Genomic DNA, 26,055 nt, shown 5'->3' with positions numbered 1-26,055 from the left:
AATTTTTCAGTTTAATAGAGGTCTGGACTACTTGTTGCCAATTTCACAAAAAGTGACTTCATCATTATCAATCTATTTTCTATCAGGAAACTTGTATAATATCCAGTTCTCCAGAGCAGTGTGGAGGTAATAACTACCATCTCCAATATGTAATGACCAGCACCCCATATTACCTGTGAAATTGTGGAGTGGAGGTTTTCTTGTCTGAATTCGGATCCCATGCAAGGATATCATATCAATACTGACTGAAATATACGTAGTGTGAACCCAGCCTAAAGCTGCAGAAAATCCTGACTATCTGGTCAACTGTCTCCAGTTCTCCGTCCTCCCCCCCCTCCCTTCTGACACCCAGGTCACATGACCATTCTCTTCTGTTGCCAGGCAAGCTAGAACACTTCATCTGTAAGGCTGCATTCCCACGTTCCGTGATCCTGACGGATCACGGACGTGGAATGCATGTACCGGAGTCCCCCTGCACCCGGACAGCATCTGTAATTAGATGCTGGGAGCGGGGGAGACTGTATTCATAAGGGCCGCGCTGTAGTAACAGCACCGCACGGCTGATTCATTACAGCGCGGCGCTTATGAATAGTCTCCCCGCTCTCAGCATCTAATTACAGATGCTGTCCGGGCGCGGGGGGACTCCGGTACATGCATTCCAAGTCCGTGATCCGTCATGATCACAGAACGTGGGAATGCAGCCTAAACCTGCCCACCACTGACGTCACACCAACCTGTGAGCACCTGGCCAAGGGGCAGGGAAACAGAACAGTGACAGCCTCCTGAGAAGTATAGGGGAAAGGAGTCACAGTTGTTTCATTTCTCTCGTTCTAATCTATGCAGAGGAATAGATATAGATATTTTGTTCACAGTGTGATTGAGCCAGTAATGGGCAGATACTACGAGACTAGGTGGATACTTGGCAGTTGGCTGTGAGGTGCAATGCATGCTGGGAGATGTAGTTTCCTAGCTGGGTGCCATTATGTAAAACTGGGATAATTTTTAAAAGTTTTAATCTGGAGCTAGAAGCAGTGCAGACAAGCAGACAGTTTTGGCACAGGGCTTCAAGTTCCAAAGTATTTTTTTTAGGACAATAACTGCATCACCTTCCGAACGGACCCCAGGACAGATCTTGGGTTAAAAGCAGCTATCCGAAGGTACAAGCGGTTTGGGGGGGGGTTAGATCGTGGGTACAGAATGGCTTTAAGTTGTTGACTATATGGTGTGGATTTTTCCAATGTACAAATGTAAATTCAAGTGCAGGGGAAAAAGAAAGCCACCTACTGCCATCTTACACCCTGGAAATCTTGTCCGGTATCAGGACATTGTTTGGCTCCACCCTCACTAAATGGGGCCCATTCCCATGCAAATCCACAGCTGCAAAGTGAAAATTAGCATCAGATATCCAAAGGTAATGTTCTCAGATTTCCAACCCAACAATCTGTCTGCATGTTGCCTACAGAAAATGCACAAAAAATGCAAAACAGAGCCACAAATAAAAGCCAGACACGAGGTAATACGATATAGTATTTGATAGCAGCTTTTTATTGGTTACAAAACCTAAGCCCATATACAAAATTAGGAACACATTTTGATGCCTCTTTTGAAAGAAAATTTTAGTCTAAACAGTTAATAAAAAAAAGGAAAAAAAAAAAAAAAAAAGAAAATATGCATTTTTCCAAACACTGTTTTGAAAACAAAAAAATGCAGCAATATTCTTTGTTTCTGTAACTATCACATTATGCAATCCCTATCAAAACTTAATAAGGTCACAGATAAAGCTACCCAGTTTGCCAGGGCTTTAATAGCGGAACATGTCATCTGTCCAGCGGTTCTCTAGGACATGGTCACATACATTGCCCCAATCCCTTGAGAACAGATCTCAGATGACAAATCCACTTTAAAGCATATATATATATATATATATATATATATATATATATATATATATATATATATATATACACACATACATACATACATATACACACACATGGATGTCTTTATTCCTCTTCCACTGGAGGATTTAAAGTGTTTCTGCCAATTCATAAAAAAAAACTTCTGGAAATCCTAGGAAGAAACAATGCGGCCAAATGCAGCTTTTATATATATATATCTATGTACATGTAAATTCATGTAATGTAACATTTGTACAAATTAAAAGAAAAAATGTTAAACTGTAGAATTGAAAAACAAAATTTAAGGAAACAGGATGGAGATTCTGTCTTTGAAAATTGTGACCATATCAAGTTCTGCTATAAACCAGTCTACCTTTAAGTAAAACACCACACGTTAGACTACTACGGTGTGAATGGGATGCAGCTATGATATGAAGCCAGCTCAAACTCTCTGAATGATAGGGCAGGGGGTAGGAGGGGAAGAAAAAAAGGCACAATGAACTTCAACTCATTTCTTTTTTTTTCTTTTTTTTTTTTGTTATGTGCACAAGAGTTGAAAAAGTTTTGAGCCACCTTAAAGAGAAAAATCGAATCTAAAATTTATAAAACCTATAAATAATGAGAGGCCAGACTGCTATATTAAAACAGATTCTTTAGCAAGTAAAAATCTTGCAGTTTAAACATACGCTTGTATCCATCTCGCGATACAAGACAAACCCCACCCCCCCCTCTTTAAAGTGGCTCCACCTTGGCAGATATATATATATATATTTATTGTAATGAATGCACACCTGCTGTGTTGTTGTCATAGACTGAACATTATAAAGGAAAGCGGATCCACAAAAAGTTTGGGATGGCATCTCTTTTCATTATCACAGTAAACACAACCCAACTCTGCTACCTAAGAACAAAAAAAAATTTTTTTTTTCTTAATTTAACTTATCCCTTCACATCAGATTTTTCGGAAGCCAGCCACGCCTTAAACTGCGCCCTAAGTCTTCCTGTTACAAAATCTTCCTAACTAGTTCCTTAGACGATTGTAGCTCCCACCGCAAAACAAATAAAATTAAAAAATTTTTTGAAAAAAAGAGAAACTTTTTATTTTAATCTTTTTTAAACATTATATGCATATCTGAAATTCTGAAACAAAGCTGTTCAAATATAACACCATATCTTCGTATGCCCAGATTCGGAACGATACCATTGGCATGAACCTGGTTAAACAAATTAAATAATTCTAACTTTTTAAGCCTGTTAACGCTTGGGGGTTATTAAAAGACGACTGTACAGAGGGAAGGGCGAAGGAGGGGAAATGCCAGTACCCCACAGAAACCTAGAACGGTACTGCCTGACAGCCAGTGATACAGCGCTGCCTCTTTCTCTAGGTATGGAAAGCAAGCCTAGATTTATTCTTAATATAAACAAAACTGTTCTATGGGTAAAAAGTGTCCCTACACATGAAGCCCGGAGGAGAGGATCATAAGAATTCCAGTTGGCAAAAGACTAGATGGCCAAATGTGCCTACCATGGCGCACACAGACTGCCTACAGATCTGTACTATGCAATAGAGAATACTTCCCTAAAGCTCTGTACACACCGCCATTATGGCTTCTATTATAACGGAAACCACGACGGCTGTGCCCAATTTGTCAAACCATAAAAACTGTGTCTAATGGACCCCATTAACTTATAATGGAGTCTGTTGTTTTAATAGAAAGAAAAGCATTCTGCGCTTTACTTTTCTATCAAATCTGACAGAATTGCCAATGGAGGCCCTGAATCTCCGACAGTAGTGTGGTCAGTGCCAAACAGCATCTGGCGGACCATGGTGCGTTTTCCCCCCCTTAAGTCAGAAATAAACCAAATCCAATAAGGCCCCATGGACATAGGAATCACATTATGGCTCTATATGGAGCAGTGATAAGACCTAAAAATAATAAGGTTACCCATGTTCAGGACCATGCCAGTCTCTTGTTTTAAATGTGGACTCTCATGGAAAAAGCTAGATATACTTAAAAGATTTGATAGATCGGGGGTCTGTGTTCAGAAACTCATCACAAGGAGAGATGAGCGCAACTTAAGAATGCTCAGGTTCAATCATTCAGCATTTCAATACCGGTGGCTGAAGAAGCTGGATGCAGCCCTGGGGCTGCCTGGAAAACATGGATACAGCTTATGGCTTATGTCTGTATTCGTGTTTTCCCGGACTCCCTAGGGCTGCATTCAACTTCTTTAGCCACTGGTATTCTACTGCCGAATGATCGGACTCGAGCACGCTCAAGTAGCATTTATCTCTAACCACGAGAGCAAGCTGAGAAGGAGGCCACTCTTAGCCCCTTTTCCCCCGGTTGTCACAAGACCAAGGAGGACTCATAATTCAAGTCTATGGGGTCGTCTTACTCACAGACATATAGTGGGGAGCTCCCTACTTCCTCTACTCATTGGTCAGGGTCAGAACACTCAGATCCCAACAGATAAAAGTTTTTAACATTTTTTTTTTCCATAATAGGTCCACTTTAACTGTGTATGACCATCTAATCCGAGGTAAAGGAGGAAATGTCACCAACAGCAATTTTTATCTTCCAATACATGAAGGTGGGAAATTAAGCCTGATGCTTCCTTGCCTGCCCCATTACAGACAGAACAGATGACCTTCAATGGGCCAAACAAAAGTTTCTTTTTACACTTAGAATCTCTTCAAAATAAAATTTTGACCAGCAGCTGAACTACAACTGAGTCACCTTGTAATTCATGACCATAAAATCTTGCCTAGCTCATCTCTAGATATTTGCCATTGTCCAACCACCTTCTCAAAAGCACTGGATACAAGTAGAAATTTCAGACAATTTACAGTAAACATGTAAAGCCCCAATGGAAAAAAAAAAACAAACCACCTCGAACCACCGAAACAAAACGTAACATACCATGTCTACTGAAGTTGAAAGCAAGGTTTCTCTTTCCCACCCACAATTTAGATCTTCGTTCTTATGATTTTTTTTTAGGCACACTTGCTTTCAGCTTGTGATCAAATTTGACCTGTTCTATAGATTGGGGGAACTCCATGCACAGCTTTTGGTTACTTGAAAACAGCAGGAAAACAGGTCGAAGTGGTCGGACAGGGCTCGATGTTCAGTAAAATACAAAGCGGTTCTGCTTTACGGTCAGTTCCATTTTTCTGATCCTGACTTGGGAGGCAGTTTGGGAAATACTAAGTAAGAGATGGAATTGCAGTTTTCTCTTAAACAGATTTTTTTTTCTTCCAATTCACCCACGTTATCTTTTTATTCAGTTCCATGAAATAAATCTTTTGGCTTGCATGTTTTGTATCCATTAAATTTATAGTTCCTCAAAATATGAAAATGTCTATGAAGGAAGATGGAGGCTCAGAGTAGACTGTACTCTTGCAGAGTCTTCCACAATGAATGCATTAGAGCAAAGTCTTGATTTACAGTGCACCAGATTCAAGAAAAAGCTACTTTTTTTTTTCCACAGGAAGCCGATATGCCATCACTATGAAATTATCTTAAACAAAAATAAAAAGGCTGAATGTTGTGGCAGTCAGCACACAGTGCCAAATGGAGAAGGTAAAAAATACAGCTGGGTCTGTTAGAATCTCAAAGAAAATCGAGCTCATGCATATGCAATTACAGTCCATGTGAGTGACATTTGGCAACTGCAAGTGAAAAGATACATGGTTCGCTTTAGAAGCATCAAAATGAAGAGGCGTTTGTGTCTAGAAGCTTTTAGGGTTTGTCTTCAATTGGTGGATGTCTGGTGGTGCTAGAAGTTGAGGAACAGAGAAAAGCTGCACTGCAACACACTTAGAAGTTAAACTCTTTTGCCTGAAGGTTGGATGAAGGCTCAAAGTTGTAGGTACCTCCCTGGGTGGCTTCAGGAATGAGGCTTTGATCTTCATCAATCTGTCAAGGAGAAAAAAATAAATAAAAAAAAATTCTATTAAAGCCTATGGCAGCTTATAGTGGGAAGGTATGCAGGTGTACAGTTTGATAGTTGTGTTTTACCTTATTATACATTGTTACAAAGTCAACAAATGATGGATATATCATCATAAGTGGATGTTACTTTTTACACCATGATCAGTCACAATGGACTTGTTGGTAGCATTAAAACTGCGTCAGGAGCCCAGCTGTAATATAGTCAGGCTTATTTCCAACTGGACTGAACTAACCAACTAGTTGTTGTTCAAAAACAACAAACACCGCACTTACTAAAGGAACTCGAGTTCCACACAATGCGGACTTCACAGATCCGTACTAACAACAGTCTATCACAAAGAAAAAAGTGTGGCCAAATCGCTGGTTATACCTGCTCACAGGCTGACATATGCTCACTACACACTCCGAACACTCCAGCCTAACGCCGCGACGTTTCGGAGGATGGGACTCCTCCTTCCTCATAACTGATAAGGAACATATGTCAGCCTGTGAGCATAATGCTGTGATATAACCAGAAATAAATGGCAACAAGATGAAGCTTTGTGAGTATGTGTCTTTCTCTCTATAGAGCAACACGATATCAATGAAGAAATTGTTACAGGAGAAGGAAATATCGTATAGCACGTATAACCACTGATTTGGCCACACTTTGTGTGATAATCAACTAGTTGTTACCATTTGGGGGTGTCCCCCAATGCTATCTGATTGGATAGTATCAGAAAATGTAAGGACGCACCCCCCCCCCCCAACTGATAATACCTAGTTGATTATTTAGCAATACATTTCTAGTAAGTACAACGGCTCATTACAGAGTTATACAAGATGATGATCCAGAAGGGTTATCAATCAGGAATGCAAGTATTTACTAAAACAGACAGGCCAGGGGTGGTTACAGGTCCTCTTTAAGGCAGCCCTATAAAGAAGGATCCAACAGCATTCAAGGATGTGCAGAACATCTAGGTTTATGACATAATCCGCTACATTACAGCAACATTTCAACCACGTAGGTCTTTGTTAAGCAGTCTTTGTGCTTTACAAAAATCTATACAGTCAAAACGTTGCTGTAATGTGCCGGATTATGTCATAAACCTTGACGTTCTGCACATCCTTGGATCCTCCTTTCTATTAATGTTTCCTGGCTGGCAGCTGAGATTGCTGGCATTCCTGCGTGCATCTGCTGCTCTCAATATAAACAATGGAACAACCTGAGTCACATAACCTAAACCACATTGTCAGCTGAGATTGTGGTGTGAAGCAAATTTTACACTTAGGTGGAGATAGACTTCACTTCAGTTAATGAAATGGACTTACGTCGTCACCAGAGAAATACTGATCTATGATTTCAAATGCTAATTTGTAAATTTCTTCATTCTCGTGCTGCTGCAGAGCTTCTATTTTCTCCAGGCCTAAAAAAGAACAAAGTCATCAGTAAAGTGTGCGACACGGACATGTAAAAACTTTATGCAAAATATTGGGTGAATTCTAGAAGGGAAATACCGAGTTGCATCAATATTTGACAAAAAAAACAACAAAAAAAACATCCAGGGTCATCCAGGAATAACATCGTATCAGCGCCACTCCTGGATCTGACCTACGACTAAACAATAAATCTGGCCACAAAAGGACTAGAGATTGCCATGTTGCACTGTATAGATTGTATTGCAGCATAGCTAAGAAAGTAAACGGGGTTGCACTATGACCCCAAAGTTGTGGTGGCAGTGACCCAGCAGCCACAGAAAATCCATCCAACGTGGATGCACTGCAAATGTTGGCTCATGGCCACTTGCGAGTCGCATACTCAATTTACTTATCTTAGGTTCTCCATCAATATTTCTATAGTACTCTGTAGTATGTTATGTCCGTGCACTCCGTCTATGTTGGTGCAGGTTGATCAAGAAAAGTCAATGTTAGTATAACAACCGCACTCGACTCTCGGACCAGTATTTATAATGCCATCTTTTTATTTTTATAATTCATATAATATCTTCAAGAAAGAATTCTCATCACACATAAATTAGTACACCCAATCGGGACGTTTCGGTCATAAGACCTTTGTCAACCAGGTATACTACATATGGTATGAAAGATAGGAGGTGTGTCCGAAAGAACAGGATGGCTCAACCATGTTGTGAGTAGATGTGGATGGCGGCCGGAGCACATCTACTCACAACATGGTTGTCCCGATTGGGTGTACTAATTTATGTGTGATGAGAATTCTTTCTTGAAGATATTATATGAATTATAAAAATAAAAAGATGGCATTATAAATACTGGTCCGAGAGTCGAGTGCGGTTGTTATACTAACATTGATATTTCTATAGTACTGGCACAGGTGTGAGCGCAGCCTCCAACCCCCTATAGACACTTTTGCAACAATTTTCACACGCTCATTTCTCACCTCCGCACTCCTCAATGATCTCGGCAATTGTGCTTGCTTCTTCTCCTGCCATTATAAGAATGTTTTTCAAGCCGTCCAAGACTACCTGGACAACTTGGGAGTCTTTCACAGCCAACAAATTGCAAAATGGAGGGATGACATTCTGCTGCACCAGGTACTCCACCTGTATAGAACAAGTTAAAAGTGACATTTACACAGTTTGCAGGCCCCATAACATGGCCGATCAGTCACAATTCTGCACTGTACTAATGTGTGTTGAGTTTCATGTATAACTAAATGTTAAAATAGAGTTCTAATAGACAGCTGTGTAAAAATTAAAAGGAACACGCGCAAATCTTATATGCTACAGGTATATGAGCCAATGTCCCACAAGACTAGAAGAATAATAGACTATTCTGTTTTTACTATTTACCATTCTGCCTGTTGCCTACCATTAGCTGGAACCCCAAGGCTCTATATGAAATTGTGCTGCTTCTTTATCAAGCACATACAATACAACATGAAGGGATTGGTACTACTACATACCACAAGAAGATGCTGGTACACTTTAGCCATTTTGGCTATATCCTGAAAAACAATTATTCCATGTCAACTGTTTTTACTCCTTAGCTTACCTGGTCTTTCCGGCCACTTATTGTTAAGTTGCTGATCGCCCATGCGGCCTCTTTCTGTGTTCCAAAGTCTCCCTGAAGGACAGAAACCGTTCTATGAAATGCTAAGCAGACAGACCTTTCTATAGCGTGAAAAAAAACACATGCTTTCTCCAAGAGAATGTTCGGTAAGCTATACGGTAAGACAAGGTGTCGGACAGTTCCTAAAGCGCAGGTCTATTTTAAGTCATCATATTCTACAAGCCAAGAGTATGTGACGGAAGTGATGTAAAAGATCGATGAAATGAAGGTAATGCAACACTGGTTGTAAGTAGAACAGAGATAGATGTGCACAATGATAATTCACTTAGCACAGTCTGATCCTAAATGCACCTGGCAACCACTTCAAGAAGAGGTGATACTACCCCTTTAGTGGCACACACTCGTCATTGGCAGACACACACTCACCTTAGCTAGCTGGTGTATTATCATAGGGATCAGTCCGGCATCAATAACAGCTTGAACCTGTTGCTGATTTCCAGCTGTGATGTTAGAAAGGAACCAGACTGCTTCCTAAAACAAAGAAAACACAGAATAGAATCTTACACTGCAGATCCAATGCTAAGTGCATGTGTGCAGAAAAATCAGTTTATGGCTACCTTCACACAGCCGTAATATCCAGACGGCCGTGGTTCTCCATATCTAAACTTAGATCCCCACAGAATCAAATGAGGATCTACGTTCAGGTCAGGGAAACCAGAGGTCTGGGGTAATGGGTTTGAAAAGTATGCTTAAATGTGGTCGTATTATAGCTATGTGTAGGCTGATAACATTTAGGATTAGTTTTCGCACACAGCAAATGTAATAATTCCCTTTGATTGGATTCACAGACATTGAATATCCCACTCTTCTGACTGGAGCAGAAATGACACTTGCTGCCAATACAGATCTACTCTGAGGATGCAGAGCAGCATGGTAACACAGCATAAGGGTATGTACACATATGCAGATCCACTGCAAAAAACATGTAGTAATTTCATATGAAAACATATCTATTTATTAAACCAGAAAATCTGCATCTGTAGACATACTCTAACAGTGTTATTGGCAATGCCCGCTTTAGGCTGCAATCACACATGCAGCTTCTCAAAATGAATGGGTAAATAGTGAGGAAGGACCAAAGGGCCTTTTACACTGCCTAATGGCTGCAAAATCAATGAGATTGGCAACTGGTTAGTAAGCCTTCCCATGGCTCCATGAACAGCAGGACAGGACTGATGAATGATCGCTAGATTGTTGGTGCAGCCATTTTAATAATTTTTTTTTTGCTGCACATGCCCTATTTAAATAGGGTTATACGCGGTCAATAACAATGACTGACATAGCCACGCAAAAGAACCAATCATCTGGCAAAATACTGTTTTCCTATTTGTCAGCTGATTGCTGGCTCTTTTAATATGGGCTGAATATCAGGGTGAAATTTCGTTAATCGCAGTCATTCAGCTGATAATTGGCCCTTAGGGTCTACTAAGGGTGGTATTACACTGGCCGATGGGGGCCCGATAATACCTTCAAACGAGCAACGATCTGCTAGATCGGCGCTTGTTTACCGGGTCTATTACACGGCCCGATAATCGTTTAACAAGGGCTGCAGGGACATCGTTACTGATGCCCTTGCAGCCCTTGTTTAGGCTGGGTTCACACTACGTCTATTTCAGTCAGTATTGTGGTCCTCATATTGCAACCAAAACCAGGAGTGGATTGAAAACACAAAGGCTCTGTTCACACAATGTTGAAATTGAGTGGATGGCCGCCATTTAATGGCAAATATTTGCTATTTTAAAACAACGGCTGTTATTTTGATATAATGGCAGTTATTTACTGTTATATGGCGGCCATCCTCTCAATTTCAACATTGTGTGAACAGATCCTTCCTGTGTTTTTAATCCACTCCTGGTTTTGGTTGCAATATGAGGACCACAATACTGACTGAAATATACGTAGTATGAACCCAGCCTTAAACTGTATACATACCTATCCAGGCTGCAGGGCTCCTCTTCCTCTGTGCTTCTCCGAGTCCCGCGCGCTACAGCTTCACAGCGGCTTGTCTCAGCCGACAGGCTGCTCAGCCAATCACTGGCCCGGCATGTGATTGGCCGAGCGGCCTGTCAGCTGAGACAAGCCGCTGTGAAGCTGGAGCGTGCATGACCAGGGGAGAAGCACAGAGGAAGAGGAGCGCTGCAGCCTGGATAGGTAATGTATTCCTCTTTTCATATCTTCAGATTATAGGCGAGTACCTATATCAACGATTAGCCGATGACAACGATCATTGGCTGATCGTTGTCTTTATTACACGGAACAATAATCGGCCTGATAGGGCCGATTCGGCCAATTATCGTTCCGTGTAATAGCACCCTTTATACAGAAGGATTATCTGGTAAAGATTTAAAGCCAAAGCCAGGAACAGACTATAGACAGAAATCAGGTCATAAAGGATAGCCTGAGATTTCTCCTCTTTTCAAATCCATTCCTGGCTTTGGCATCAAATCTTTGCCAGATAATCTGTCAGACAATCTTTCTTCCTGTTAGATCCCGCCCATAGCTCCCTTCGTTGTCACATGGTTCTCCTGTAATGTGAAAACGTGTAACTGTGATACGTGTGCACATATAAACATACTAAGCCCAACAAGCAGAATACCTTATTAATTTTCTCTTTAGGATGTGTCAGTAGATTTTGAAAGTGAGCGAGAACGTCGCAGTTTAACACCACTTGGGTCTGTTCATCTGTGCCAGTTACTATGTTACCCACAGCTCTTAATGCTGCTGTCTAAAAGGAGGGGAAAAAACACAAATATAAGATTCCTTTATTCATTAATACAAAACCATTCATCTTTGCACAGTTTGCCTGTATTGTTCATGACTGAGACTTGGTTCAGCTGCAAAATGTACACGTGTTTTGAAATGCTGAATGTCTGTTTGGTTCTGGAACGACCTGAGCTTGGTGGGCTGGTTACTGTGTCTAAAATGGACAGCCTGAGGGCAGTACTGGAAGCTACTGTTAGTAAACATCTATCCATTCCAATGAGCACCAGCAAATGACTGGCAGACAGTAGCATGGAGGCAAGGTTCTGACCTCACAATTCTACTAATGTTGTGTAAGGCAGTGTACAGCCCTGCATGTTCCAAGACATACACTTTATACTCCAGTTTTCCCACCCCCTTTGACTTCAGAGAGAAAAGCCACCGCCAAAGCTCTTTAACTGCGGCTTCCTCCTCCCCTCTCCAAACAGAACACAGGAACACTTGGCCGTGCCGAATGTTCCTGTGTATGGAGAGGATGGTAGACATAACTGTCAGCCGAACTGTCTTTCAGCCAATGTTATTGAAAGTGTATGCCCACCTTTAACACCCACAAAGTTACCTCCTTATAGGTAATTTTCAGACTCTGTTCTGATTTATTGGGCTTGTGCATGCAAATCACACAACGTGGTCATATCTATAGCAGTATGATCTTCTGGCATCAGCAGCAATCTAAAACCAAAGACATATTGCTTGGATATGCCATCATTCTGGGAGTCTAAACTCTGGGACCACCAATCCATATCAGTACATAGATTAATGAACGCTTTAAGCCCACAAACAAAGAAGTCTAAGTAGTCCTCTCCATTAAATTCTTGAACTAAGTAGTCCTCTCTATGCATCAGGAGTTTGTAAGCTTACAGCAGGAAAATGCAAAGGGTAGAAAGCTACAAATTAAAGATTTGAAATCTGCATCTTTTTTTTTTAAAACATATTTTATTGGATTTTCAATAGTACAGGATAGGGACATGCATATCGACATATTATTCGTTGTACATCTCTTCTACATCACAGCAAAGATAACCTTAGTAGGATGGTATGACCCCATATCACGGAATAATGTACAGCGCGTTGTGAAATCAGTAGTACCCATAACCCAAGTTTGCAAATGACCGCATTTCTAGGGCCCTACTGACCCTCATTTCCTAATGATGGCACTGTGATCCATACCCGATATGCTTGATTATTCGTTCAGATCAACATAGGGTAAAATGACCAGTAATGACAATTAACAAATCATAACTAGAAACCAACTAAACAATAAACTAATCCGTCCAGCCACAAAACATTATTCAATTTTCTAAGTTCCAAGTTCTCCGGCAGGAGCAACATATCGCCAAAGGTCCCCCACCCGGACATGGGGCTGTCCCTCTCAGGGAATAGAGGATATTAGGCGAACCGGGCCGCCAGGTAGCGTTGTGGATCTAAACTAGACAAGGCGTGCGTATGTTAATATAGAGGACAGCCTGCGTCATGTGTCGTGAATCTTGAGATTGCCCAGCGAGTCATTGAGATCCGCCTGGCAGTACCAAGAGGTCAAACGAAAATGAAACATTAATTGGTGTCTCTTGTCATCTGAGGTCCAGGCCTGTATATAGTCCTTCCATTTAAGAAAGAAAGTCTTCGCTGACAGTTCTTTATTCCTCAATGTTGTAATCAGTTCGTGATGTAGCAGGGATTCCATGTATTCCTGAATTTCCTCAAGTTTGGGGGTGGTAGATTGAAGCCAATGACGCAATATACACTTGAGTGTTGCTAGTAGGAATAGGTGAATCCCTTTGTGAGCTACCAGGGAGGAAGAGGGGTCAGAGGAGTCTTTGGGAATGTGGTGAAATACACAAGCAAGAGGGTCTAGCGGGACGTGAGCATGCCACACTTTCTTGATAAATACTTGCACACCCCTCCAGACCTCCTGCACCTGCTGGCATTGCCATACACAATGGAGTAAGTCCGCTTTGGGCAAATTGCATTTCGGACACTTATCTAGATGTACTATTTGAGTGTCTTTAAACGGGATGTTGAATGCATATGTAGCCCTGTGGACCATTTTGAGGTGTGTCTCTCTCAATATTTCACTGGGAGTTGCCTGTCTGACATACCAGATGCCTTTCTTTATTTTATCTGGGAGGTCCGTGGTTTGGAGGCAGGGTGACCATTTATTAAGAGATTTAAGTTCCACTGGTTTAAGGTGTAGATCTTTTAAGTTTTTATAGATGTCTGACAAGGAATCATGTCTACCTGCTGGGCCTATAAGAGAATCAAAGGAGTTTGCTTTTTCCAGCTTCTCACATTGTGTGGCTAGAGCTTTAAAGTGGGATTTTAGTTGTATAAATTGCCACGATTGCGAGGAAGCCAGACCGAATTTGGCCGAGCATGCTTCCCAGGATAGGAAGGTGCCTGTGGATTGATCTAGTAGGTCTCCAAAGCAAGTCACCCCACGGGTCTTCCATTCCCTAAAGAATTTGTTAATCGAGCCCTGAGGGAAAGCTGGGGAATTCCATAAGGGGCAAAATTTGGACACTGTGTAAGGTAAATTAAAGAGTTTTCTGATCTGTTTCCAGGCCGAGATAGTGTCAATGACAAGTGGATTGGATCGTACACACCCCGGCAAGAGTGCATATTTAGAATGTAATAATGCTGCCAATGACCACGGGGAAACTAGACTGGATTCCAGAGCATAGTTAGAGTGGTAATTAGTGTGCAGGATCCAATCCCTGACGTGCCGGAACATAGCAGCTAGGTTGTACATCCTAATATGTGGTAATTGAACCCCTCCCACCAATTTGGATAAACAGAGTGTTTCGTATGAAATGCGGGGCTTTTTTCTTTGCCATATGAATTTTACAAAAATACTTTTCAATTTGTTATGGTCCACATGGCGAAGGAGCAGGGGGATGGTTTGCATGGGATACAGGAGTTTAGGGAAGGAAATCATTTTAAGGAGGTGAATACGGCCAACTAGGGAGAGGGGGAGGGATGTCCATCTAGAGAGCTCCTGTTCTATTTTTCTAATGAGAGGTGGGTAATTTAAATTGTAGATAGAAGTGGGGGATTTACCGACCTTGATTCCTAAGTATGTGATATATGAATTATTGATTGTGATGGCCAGGTCTTCAGATATGTCTCTGGATGATAAGTTTCCATTAAGGGGCAATAATTGGCATTTGTCGACATTGATTCTATACCCCGAAAACGTCCCGAAATGGATCAGGGTGTCAACCAGTGCCGACAAATGATTGCTGGGGGAGTTCATGAATATGAGGGTATCGTCAGCGAAGCAGGCCACTTTAACTTCTTGATCTCCCACCATTATCCCTTGATACGTTTTAGAGTGGATGAGATGACGAGCCAGGGGCTCCAGGGCCAAATTGAACAGTAATGGGGAGAGTGGGCAGCCCTGTCTGGTGCCCTTCCGAAGGGGGAAGACCTCAGACAGGGTCCCTGGAGTGTGTATCCGTGCCAAGGGGTTAGAGTACAAGGACTTGAGAAAAGTGCGAAAATGGCCTCTGATGCCAAATTTGTCCAGCGCCATGTCCAACCAAGCCCAGCTGACATTATCAAATGCCTTCTCGGCGTCTATTATGAAAAGGGCTGGGGCCTGGTTGGAGTACCGCTGTCTGGCAACCGCAGTCTGAACCGCCAGAACGGTCCTCAGGTTGGACACCGCGGACCTACCCATAACAAAACCCGACTGATGAGGACCAACCAGATCTGGGAGAAACAAGCCAAGCCTAGAGGCCAATATCTTTGACAATAGTTTGAGATCCTGATTGATCAAGGATATTGGCCTGTAGGATCCGGGGAGTGTCGGGTCCTTACCCGTTTTGTGTAGAACCTTTATATGAGCTAAGTCTCCCGAGCGTAGACGCTCTCCCTCAGTCAGGATAGCATTAAAAGTGTTGACGAGATCTGGGATAAATTTATCAGATAGTATTTTGAAATATTCCCCAGAAAACCCGTCCGGTCCGGGCGCTTTATTATTTTTTAGAGATTTAATGGAATCACGGACCTCCGCCGTTGAGATCGGTGCGTTTAGGGAGTCAAGGTTATCTCCAGTTAGTTGGGGTAGTTGTAAAGAATCTAGGAAAAGGCGGCCTGCCTCCAAGTCCAGCGGACCCTGCGAATATAGAGACTGATAATAGTCTTTTAGTATGTGTGAGATCAACTTCGGATCCTGCTGCAGAGATCCAGAGGAATCACGTAACGACTTGATGTGTGTGGGTTTCCATCTGCCTTTAGCCAAGTTGGCCAGCATCTTTCCGGCTTTGTTGCCAAACCGGTATAGGTCAGCAAACCTCTGGTCTCTGCAGCAATTTTCCAAGTCATCCTGTGCCCTATCAAAACTGCACTTAGCTTCTACCCACTTGTCTTTGTTTTGGGGAGACTGTTGTTGAAGGAAGGTGGTGTATGCCTGTCGGAGTGCATTGGACCTTTTGTTGTATTCAAGAGCTACCTTCTTTTTATGAGCCGCTGTGTAAGCCATTATTTTCCCCCTCATGACTGCTTTAGAAGTCTCCCAGAATAATATTGGGTTTGTGGTGTGGGCCGCATTATCAGAGGAGAACTCAAGCCACCAGTGTTGTAGCAGCTGTTGGAAATCTGTGTCTCCAGCTAAATAGGAGGGGAATCTCCATACCCTGTCCTGTCCCTTAGGAAAGTCTTCCCTGATAACTAGACTCACCGGGGAGTGGTCCGAGATGACCAGATCATGGATATGTGCATCATCAATTTTGTGAAGGAGGGATGGGGAGGCAAGCAAGTAATCCAGCCTGGACCATGCGTTCTGGGAGTGAGAATAGTGTGTGAATTCTCTTTCAGTGGGGTGCGTGTGGCGCCACGTATCTGTGAGACCAGTCATGTCTAATAGTGGCTGGATATATGTATCATAAGAGAGGTTGGCAGAACCAACTATTTTAGACCTCCTGCGGTCTTCCGTGACATGAGACACAGAGTTAAAATCACCACCTATTAGCTTGTTCATTTCCCCGTCCTGCAGTACAATTGCTTCCAGTTGGGAGAAAAAGGGACGTCTATCAGAATTGGGGGCATATATATTATGGAGGGACAGTCTCCCCGCTGGAGTTTCCAACAATAGACTATGGCGTCTCCCTTCTGTATCGCATGACTGCGAAATGACAGTATAATTTAAGTGTTTATGTAGTAGCGTGAGTACCCCTGCTTTCCTATCTATTGCCGGGGATCCATGTGCCTCGCCAACCCACAATCTAGTCATCCTAAAATAATCAGCCCCCGAGAGATGAGTCTCTTGGAGCATGGCGATGTCCGCTTTTAGGCGCCTTAAATGACGCAGGACTTTTATGCGTTTCGCTGGGGACCGCAGACCTTTTACATTCCAGATCACTATCCTCATAATGTAGCTACTTGATCAGAAGTGAGTTGGCGAGGCACCCGAACACCCCTGCTGAGGCAGATGGTTGACAGTCTGGACCCCCTGCCGGCGGAAAAACAGACAAACATATAGGCTGGACAGAAAAACGACTTAGCAACAATAACAGAAATAAAGAAGGAACAATAAGCTCTTATCAGAGCCACGAGCAAAAGGTGTGTCATGGACTTCACTTTTTTCGCGGACAAACGTGGACCTCGTATGTCCACCATCTCGCACTGACGTGGTAACATATTCTATCTTACGTGGAGGAGGGAATATCCCCACCGGGGCCACCTAGAGGAAATTAACGCCCCCAGCGGTGGGTAGAGAAACAGTTCTACCAATGACATGTGAGAACAAAGAACATAACTACTAAAAGAAATAGTCCCAACTAGGAAGAAAGAACCTAGAACAGTTATTAGCTAATTATGAAGAACCATAAAAGTGATCATATTTCAGAAGGATACACTGGGTGGTCGAACCTCAGCAGAGGCCCAACACGAGCTAAGTCACTCAGTCCATGGTGTCTTGGGAAGACTCGGGACTGTTCATTCTGCGACGCTTGTGCTTGTCTTGCGTGGCTTGGGGATCCTTGATGCCCACAAAGTGTGCTGCGTCATCCGGGTTGTGGAAGACTTCCGAGGTGCCATCCGCTCTGAAAATCCTCAGCGTCGCTGGGAATTGCAAGACAAAACGGATCTGGCGCTTTACCAGTTCTGTGCAAAGCGGAGCATAGGCCTTCCTCCTCTTCGCGATTTCGGCAGAAAAGTCGTTAAATAGTAGGATCTTGTATCCCCTGACTACAGTATCTGCCTGGTTTTTCTTGTACATCTGCATGATCATATTCTTGTCCGCATAGTTCAGGTATTTTGCTATAACTTGGCGCGGTTTTGGTGCCACATTATTGCCCGGTGTCATGCGGGGTGGGCCCAATCTATGTGCCCGTTCCACAGTATATGGCGCCGGCAGTCCTAGTGCCAGGGGTAGCTCTTCTGCACATATTTTAAGCAGGCAAGGAGCTGAGATGGATTCTGGCAACCCCACTATTCTCAAGTTGCTCCTTCTGGAGCGATTCTCCAGATCCTCTGTCTTGTCCTGCAGTGATTTTATCTGACGTGCGGATTGTTGAAGTTTAGCTTTGGCATGAGTCAGTTCTGTCTCCACCGTATCTAAGCGGGTTTCTAACTCATTGATTTGGTCGGCATGTTTGTCTATGTCCCCTCTTATTTGATTGAGGGCTGCCGTTATAGTGGAGTCAAGCGACGACTTAAGATCAGGGCTCAGTATACGCGCCACTTCTATGGCCAACGATTTACAGCTTATATGTAATCCAGATATAAACTGCTCACCCGATTCATCAGTATATATACCAGTGTCCTGGGATAATGGTGGGTGGGGGTTAGGGGCTGCTGCACCTTCCTGTTCATTAACAGCGGCCGCCATCTTAGCTTTTGTCTTCACACGCTGTGGTAGCACTGCCGCCTGGGATGATGATGACGCCTCTCCGCCACGCTGCAGAAACTTCTCCATCTAACAGCGCAGGTGTCCTGGGAGTAGCCGGTAATCTTTTCGGCCCCCCCCAAACAGAAGCGGTGGCGGGAGGACAGATAAATGAGGCACCCGGCACGGAGCTTCTCCCTCACACTGTTAACATCCGCGCGCCGGAACCGGAAGTCCCGAAATCTGCATCTTTTATCCTATTTACTGCTGAATTTTGTTTAGGGGTGGAGGGGAGTGGGTCGGAGGTGACGGAGTCCAATTAAAGGGCATGTGTGGCAGCTATATGTATGATCAATGGAGAATCTCTTACCTGAACTTTTACTTCCTGGTGACTCAAGAGCGGCACCAAGTATGGCACAACTCCAGAATCTATCACCATCTGTATCTGTTCATTGCCACCATCAGTTAGGTAAGACAACGCCCATACTGTATCCACTAGAATCTAAAAGGGGAGAAAGACAAAAACCTGCTTACAAAAATACTGACAAATAGATTACATAAAGACTATTAGTGGTCTCCCGTCTGAATGAAGCAGTAATAACATTTGTGCACTGCCGCTCTATTCACTGTCTATGAGACAGATGGAGATTGCAGTGCAGTGTCTGAATATCTCCAGCAGCACTCATGACTGCCAATCTATTCAGACCAAAAACTTAACACCCCCGTGCTCAAAACTGCTGAGGGTCCAAGCATCCTAAAGGGTGCACCGGGAGGTCCGGCGGGCTCTGTGCCCACGTCCCCGGTGACAGGTTCCCTTTAACTTCTGAGTACAGGATGAGAATCGCTGGCCTAACATCTTTAGCTGCACAATTACAGTATACTGCTTTACGTGAAGAGCCTTATACTTACATTAATGTCTGTGTGGTATATCAGGACACAAAGAGCAGGCAAAATCTATGACAGGAAAGAAAAAAAACTTCATTAGGGAATTCAAGATTTATTGCAAAAAAAAAAAAGTAAAACAAAGGCAAAGTGGATATTGTTACAAGAAGCATAAGGAAGCAAATCTATATGCAACAGCTATACAACTGTGCTTCCTAGTTCATGGACTATGGGCATGTATAAGGTGCCCTGAAGAGAGCACGTGAGCACCTCTGTAAAACGAATAGGCATTAACTATATCCTGAAGAGACATGTGCACCGTAGTAGAAACATTATAGAATAGGATAAAGACCCGCAGCTTGTACAACAACACAACGATCATTGCTTTACAGTCTTATTACCTCCTGCACAGTCTCCATTGGTGGCGGAGGGTCCTTATTCCTGCACAGATTGACAATGACCCATGTGACGTTCCGGAGGAAGGTGATGGGGATGGAAGGGTTGATGAAGGACAAGAGCGGTTTGACAACTCCAAGTGAGATGACATAATCTCTACACTGAGGACCATCACCTACAGAAATGAAAGGGTTTCAAAAAAATACTGCATTAAAAATGTTACTGGAGAAAAATAAAAAGGGGTGATCTTGAAATGTATGCATGGGAAGCATCCCCTGGCCGCCCCTGGGGTCTCACAATCCTGGGCTTTTAATCTAAAAAGTACTGGGGAAATTACAGATTATCTGCTTGTCCTGCATTACAGTAACTTTAGGTACCAGTTTTCATTAACATATTCCATGCATACTTGATATACTTACCGATGATATTCCCAAGTGCCCAGACCGCTTGTTCACAGACATTTTGATGCACGGAATGAAGAAGCCTCAGAAATAGGGGAACAGCATCTGTTCAGAGCAAAGAAAGGCGATGCAAATAAATGAAAGCAGAGCCACTTTACATGTCTGACAGCCCAAAATAGGCAAAAGTGCCCACCTAGTGAGATAGATAGATATATCTCACTAGATTAAATGGGCATTGTCTTGTTAAGGAACAAACAACTCGATTACATGTCATAAAGACTCAATCTCAACACTTAAAGCGTAACTGTCATTTCAGGGTCATTTTTCTGAAAATAATAAATATCAACAGTACAAGCGATTTTAAGAAACTCTGTAATAGGTTTTATGTACTAAAAGAGTTTCCTTCTGTAGTGAAAAAGCAATCTCCCAGCCTCCCCCTTCACATCAAATGAAGCAGGATTTCGGTCTCCATTATGTGTCTATGGAGAGGGGAGGGGCTGTTAGGAGTGACTGAGCACGGAGGATTTCTGCACAGCACAACACCCTGCAATCTTCCCTCAGTAAATTCATAGATAAGCACTGACCTTTCTGACACCTGAATCCTGTGGTTTAGGTGCCCAGAGAGTCTACAAACAGCTGACCTTCATGTCACCTCTTCCTGCTCCCTCATCTCCCCCAGCCCCTCCCCCCTTCATAGGCTTACAATGGAGAGAGCAGAACCCGTCTTCACTGGCTTCTCTGTAATGAAGACGTGTTTGCCTGATAATGCACAGATAAGAAGTCAGGGGGGGAGGCTGGGAGATTGCTTCTTGAGTACAGAAGGAGGCTTTTTTGGCTGATGAAACCTATTACAGAGTTTCTTAAAATCGCTTATACTACTGATTTCTGCAATAAAAAAAAAAACATGACAGTTATGCTTTAACTTTAAAAACTGCAGGGAGAGAAGCATGCTAAGCCCGTTCTCTGCTAGCTCTGTGCCACATGACAAGACTGATTCCTAACACCAGTCTATGGGACAGTCTTGCACAGACAATCGCTTATACAGGCGTTTTTCTTCCCTATGACTTTAAGTCAATGATCAATAGTGCTATTGCATTCAGCATAAGACTTACTGGACTGGACCACTGCTTGGGTTTGCGCAGATGTTCCTGATGCAATATTGGTTAGTGCCCAGGCCGCCTCAAACTGTAAAGAAGGACTGCAAAATAAAGGGGAATTATATTTTTGTGATACTACATTATTTTGTAGAGAACATGACTATTCTTCTATTGATGACTAGTGATGCTGAATATAACCCGAACGCCCAGCAATTGATCAAACCTCAGAATCCTGGTAAAAAAAAAAAAGTGTCCTATGCAGGAGAGTATTACTTAACTTTTACCAGCTGACTGCTGCTCTTTTTACAGGTGCCGACTGTCAGCAGTGAGCGTTCCTAAGAACAATCATTTGCCTGATGATCAGCCTATGTAAAAGGACCCTTAGGGTACAAACCCACTTGACGTATTTGCTGCGTGAATCAGTCTTAAAAATAAGCAGGCAAAACGCAGGTTGGCTTTATACAATTGTTCTGCGTTAAAATACGCAATTGCGTATTTTAACGCAGAACAATCGTATAAAGCCAACCTGCGTTTTGCCTGCTTATTTTTAAGCCTGATTCACGCAGCAAATACGCCAAGTGGGTTTGTACCCTTTAAGGTCCTTTTACACAGAGGGATTATTGTTCGAATTTTCAAGATAACTAACGCATTTGACCGATAACCGGCTCGTGTAAACACAGCGAATGATTAAGCGACGAGCGAGAAATCATTAATCTTGGTCTTTTAACATGTTCTCAAATCATCGTTGGTCGTTCACTGAAGATTCTCAGATTGCTTTGTGCAAAGTCTCTTTCACAGATTCATCCTATGTGTGAGATGGGCTTAAGCGATCCTAAAATGATCGCAATAACATTTTTTTTCAAACGATTTATCTTTTTGTCTAAACGCTGAGCGTTAAATCGTTAAAAGATCAATTGGGCGAATTATCGCTCTGTGTAAAAGGACCATACGTCATGGTTTAATAGAAGGGGGGAAAAAAAAGAGCAAGACTTGAACTTACTTATCATCTGCCTCTAAACATTTCACCAGTATCGGCAGAATTCCAGATTTTATGAGGTCATCAATGGGTGGATTCCTGTCACTTGAAAGCAACTTTCTGAAAGTACAAAGAGCAAAAGGGGTAATAAATACAGAGAAAATGATTCACCCACATATAACGCATTATTCTTAGGTTAGATCAGGATCTGACTATACCTTGCAGCCTGTACAGCACTTAATTGAGTTGATGGGTTATCACTGGTAGCATTCTGAAATCAATCAAGAAAGGAAAAAAGTGTTAAACAGTGTAGACCGATATATATTTAAAGTGATACGGTCACCTCCTTTTACACAGGTGTAATGGGCAAATACCTTTTTTTTACATCATACATCATGGTGCTTGTTCCAAGTAAAAAGTGATCTTTTTATCGGCAGATTGTGCCAAGTGGGCAGGTCTTTGTGGTAACTGTACCACTGTCCACAGCCACCGCACCCACGTAGGCACCGCCCCTTGCCGACCATTGGAACAGGCTGGCCTAAAGGTCTAGGCCCCAACCCCTCTACATTGGCCCATTCCAATTGACGCAGAGGGGGTGGGGCCTATGTGCTGATGACATTCTAGATGGGCAGGGTCTACGGTGGTGCTGTAGGCGGGGCTAAGTGACAGAGTTGCAGTGAAGCCCCGCCCACTTCACACAATCTGCACATGATAAAAGATCACTTTTTATTTGAACAAACACCATGATGCATGATGTAAAATAAGGTATGAAAACTGCTAAATTTACCTATTACACCTGTGTAGAGAAGTCAGAATGCAAAAAGGGGATGCCAGTGTCACTTTAAACCAGGGAGTGGGGCACACATCCATACATTTTCCAGGTTGTATCTAGAGATACAAAGTGAAACAAAGACTTGACTAAAATAAATTCCCATTAAGGTACGTACCTGTAGTATTGCTTCTAGTGTTACGTTTTGCTGCAATAGAAACAAAGTGACATTAGCATTTTGTAGAGTTATTTATCTATCAATTCATTGCTTTATAATAGACTTCATTTTGCCTGGAAGGGCAACAATTGGTCTTTACTAAAGAGGTCGTACTAAAGAGAGTGTAAGAACCTGCATCAATAAGATACTTGACACATCTTATACATACGCCACCAATCACTTCTGTTACAGGCCATACACAGGTTAGTTAATACTAGCTGTCACAGTCATTCATGCAGTTTTTCTAGATTTTTTTTATTTATTTAGAAGCCTTTTTGTTCTTTTAGGGTCCATTCCTTCTGGCCCATTTATATCGGGTGCCTTCAGCCGCCATCATACACATAACAGACCTTACATGTAAAACATACCGATTTGAAGTCTCCATCTACATCAGAGTCTTCTAAGCTTTCTTCTTGGGGAACGTTTCTCTTTTTAAGAAGGTGCTCGTCTCTTTTGTTCTATAAGCAAGGTTTAGTAGTGTAAGGCACAATTCATCAGCAACAGATACAAAAACACAATCACTGTAAGGGTAGCTTCACACACAACGTATCCGCAGTGAGAAGTCCGCAGCGGATACGTTTGTGTGTGAAGCCAAACTAAAAAAGAATTACAGATGTGCCCACCTGTACCTTTCTACAAATTATGGCATTCATAGGGACATAACTAGATTTGAATGGTGGGGAGGTCCAGCTGAAAAGACCCACACCGATGGCTAGAAGGCAGAAGTGCTCAATCTGAGCGCTGTGCCCCTTTGTTCCAGCACCCCCCCCCCCCCCCCACCGATCCCAACTTCTCATACATAACTGTGACCTGTTAGAGGTTTGTTGACATGACAGGTACTCTTTAAAAGGGAAGTTCACAAAAAAAAGTATCTTTCGACTGGTGCCAGAGATTTGTCATTTACTTCTATTAAAATATCTCAAGTCTTGCAGTAGTTATTAGTTGCTGTATGTCCTGCAGGAAGTGGTGTATTCTTTCCAGTCTGGAGAGAAGATGATGTTTTCTATTGGGATTTGCTACTGTTCTGGACAGTTCCTGACATGGACAGAGGTGGCAGCAGAGAGCAATGTTTCAGGCTGGAGAAAATACACCACTTGCTGCAGGACATAAAGTAGCTGATAAGTACTGGAAGAGATTTTTTTTTTTTAAGAGAAGTAAATTACAAATCTCTGGCACCAGGTAATTTGAGAGAAAAATGTTTTAGTAACCCATTTTAAGGGGTACTCCGGGCTGGGGTTATTTTTAGCGTATGGCCTGGGAAGGGGTGGATATAGAGGCCGCCGGTCACTTACCTTCCCGATTCCAGGGCCGGGTCCCGGATCGTGCCGCCCTGTTCTCTCGTCCGGCCTCCGCTTCCTGGTCTGAACTGTGGCTTGAGACGTGATGTCTCAAGGCAGCTCAGCCATTCAAAGGCCGAGGTGGGACTCCGCTAAGACCACTGAATGGCTGAGCTGCTTTGACACGTCACGTCTCAAGCCGCAGCTCAGACCAGGAAGTTGCCATACCCTAAAAATAACCCCCGCCTGAAGTACCCCTTTAAGGACAAATTCTAGTTATCATATGACATGTCAGTCAAGTCCTCAACACACTATAATACCCATCACAACCACTAGGTGCATCATACAGCATATACCCCTCCTAACAGCCAACAGAGCATTGTCAATCTTGTTTTTGACCCCACCCACAATAGTCTATAAAGTTGGTCATTGTATTACCTTTCGGAGCTCTATAGTTACTTCATTTCTGTGTCTTCTCATAGTCTAGAAATAAAATAAGATTTCATTTAATGTAATGAAAAAAAATATATACGCTTTTCATATTTAAAAACAATAATCATGCACTGGTATCTATCACATTCCCTGCAATAAAAGCACAAAAACAAAGTTTACAAGCAATAAAACAAACAAAAAAAAAAAAAAAAAAGGGATCAAAATGGATCTGGTTTTTTTTAACACACAAAAAGTGACAATTTTTGTGTACGTAAAAAAAAAAAATTGGATGTGTTTTAATTACTCTTTTTTATAATGGAAGTCAATGGAAAATTGGATGCACACAAATGCATCCGTTTTTTGCAAAAATGGATGGAAAAAAAAAGGTTGCAAAAATGTAGTTTGAACCCATTCTTACTTTTACACCATTGTCTGATATCAGACAAGCCAAGAAGTCTACAGCAAGTCAACTATCATCCATGTAATATGATCTCTGCACATCTTGGATTCTATGAAAACCAACATGGACCCTATTCCTGAAAGGTGCTGGACCCTTAAGGGTGCGTTCACAAGTACAGGATCTGCAGCAGATTTGATGGTGCAGATTTGAATCTGCAGCAGATCTGCAACAGATCCGCAGCAGTTTTGATGGCCCAGAATTGATTTGCTTTGAATCTGCAGCTTCAAATCTGCTGCAGATCCTGTATGTGTGAACGCACCCTAAAGGAATTTCACAGCACTTCTTTCTATGTAGGACAGAACAGGACAGACTACAACCTGAATGTTCTCTAATGCAATGAGATCACCGAGTAATAAATCTTTGTCAGGCCACAGGAGGTGCCGGGCCCAGGAAGCATACAGCTGTAGATTTTGACTCATCGGCTACCCAAGGTGACTCACACGTCAGAAAGTGGCAAGTCATAAGACAGAGCCATTACAACAGCAGAATATGCCATAATTCAGCATTACTCGTCACGCTCGGCTCCTTTAGGTGACGCTGCATTCCATGAAGATTTCCCTGGAGATGTGTGTGACATTTACAGGAACAAGAATAGCAGTGGTTCACAGGCTGATGGCC

General features: G+C 42.6%; 1 protein-coding gene across 1 annotated transcript in view; it reads right to left on the bottom strand.

Annotated features, from left to right (window-relative positions):
- Window positions 1-1,517: 1,517 nt before the first annotated feature.
- KPNA3 (karyopherin subunit alpha 3) overlaps window positions 1,518-26,055 on the bottom strand; it is a 35,916-nt gene continuing 11,378 nt past the window's right edge. Inside the window, exons 2-17 of the mRNA XM_069969993.1 lie at window positions 24,984-25,028; window positions 23,637-23,726; window positions 23,230-23,259; window positions 22,501-22,553; window positions 22,307-22,402; window positions 21,322-21,407; window positions 20,228-20,314; window positions 19,814-19,983; window positions 19,440-19,484; window positions 18,901-19,032; window positions 11,541-11,669; window positions 9,311-9,415; window positions 8,867-8,938; window positions 8,253-8,415; window positions 7,166-7,260; window positions 1,518-5,818 (exon numbers count right to left, since the gene is read on the bottom strand). Of these exons, the coding sequence (XP_069826094.1) occupies window positions 5,720-5,818; window positions 7,166-7,260; window positions 8,253-8,415; window positions 8,867-8,938; window positions 9,311-9,415; window positions 11,541-11,669; window positions 18,901-19,032; window positions 19,440-19,484; window positions 19,814-19,983; window positions 20,228-20,314; window positions 21,322-21,407; window positions 22,307-22,402; window positions 22,501-22,553; window positions 23,230-23,259; window positions 23,637-23,726; window positions 24,984-25,028 (1,497 nt within the window). The 3' untranslated portion in view covers window positions 1,518-5,719. The remainder of the gene's footprint in view (window positions 5,819-7,165; window positions 7,261-8,252; window positions 8,416-8,866; window positions 8,939-9,310; window positions 9,416-11,540; window positions 11,670-18,900; window positions 19,033-19,439; window positions 19,485-19,813; window positions 19,984-20,227; window positions 20,315-21,321; window positions 21,408-22,306; window positions 22,403-22,500; window positions 22,554-23,229; window positions 23,260-23,636; window positions 23,727-24,983; window positions 25,029-26,055) is intronic.

The sequence above is a fragment of the Dendropsophus ebraccatus genome, chromosome 5 (assembly GCF_027789765.1).
Source record: "Dendropsophus ebraccatus isolate aDenEbr1 chromosome 5, aDenEbr1.pat, whole genome shotgun sequence".
In the NCBI taxonomy this organism is placed as follows: Eukaryota; Metazoa; Chordata; class Amphibia; order Anura; family Hylidae; genus Dendropsophus; species Dendropsophus ebraccatus.
This window is presented reverse-complemented; position numbering and strand designations above follow the sequence as displayed.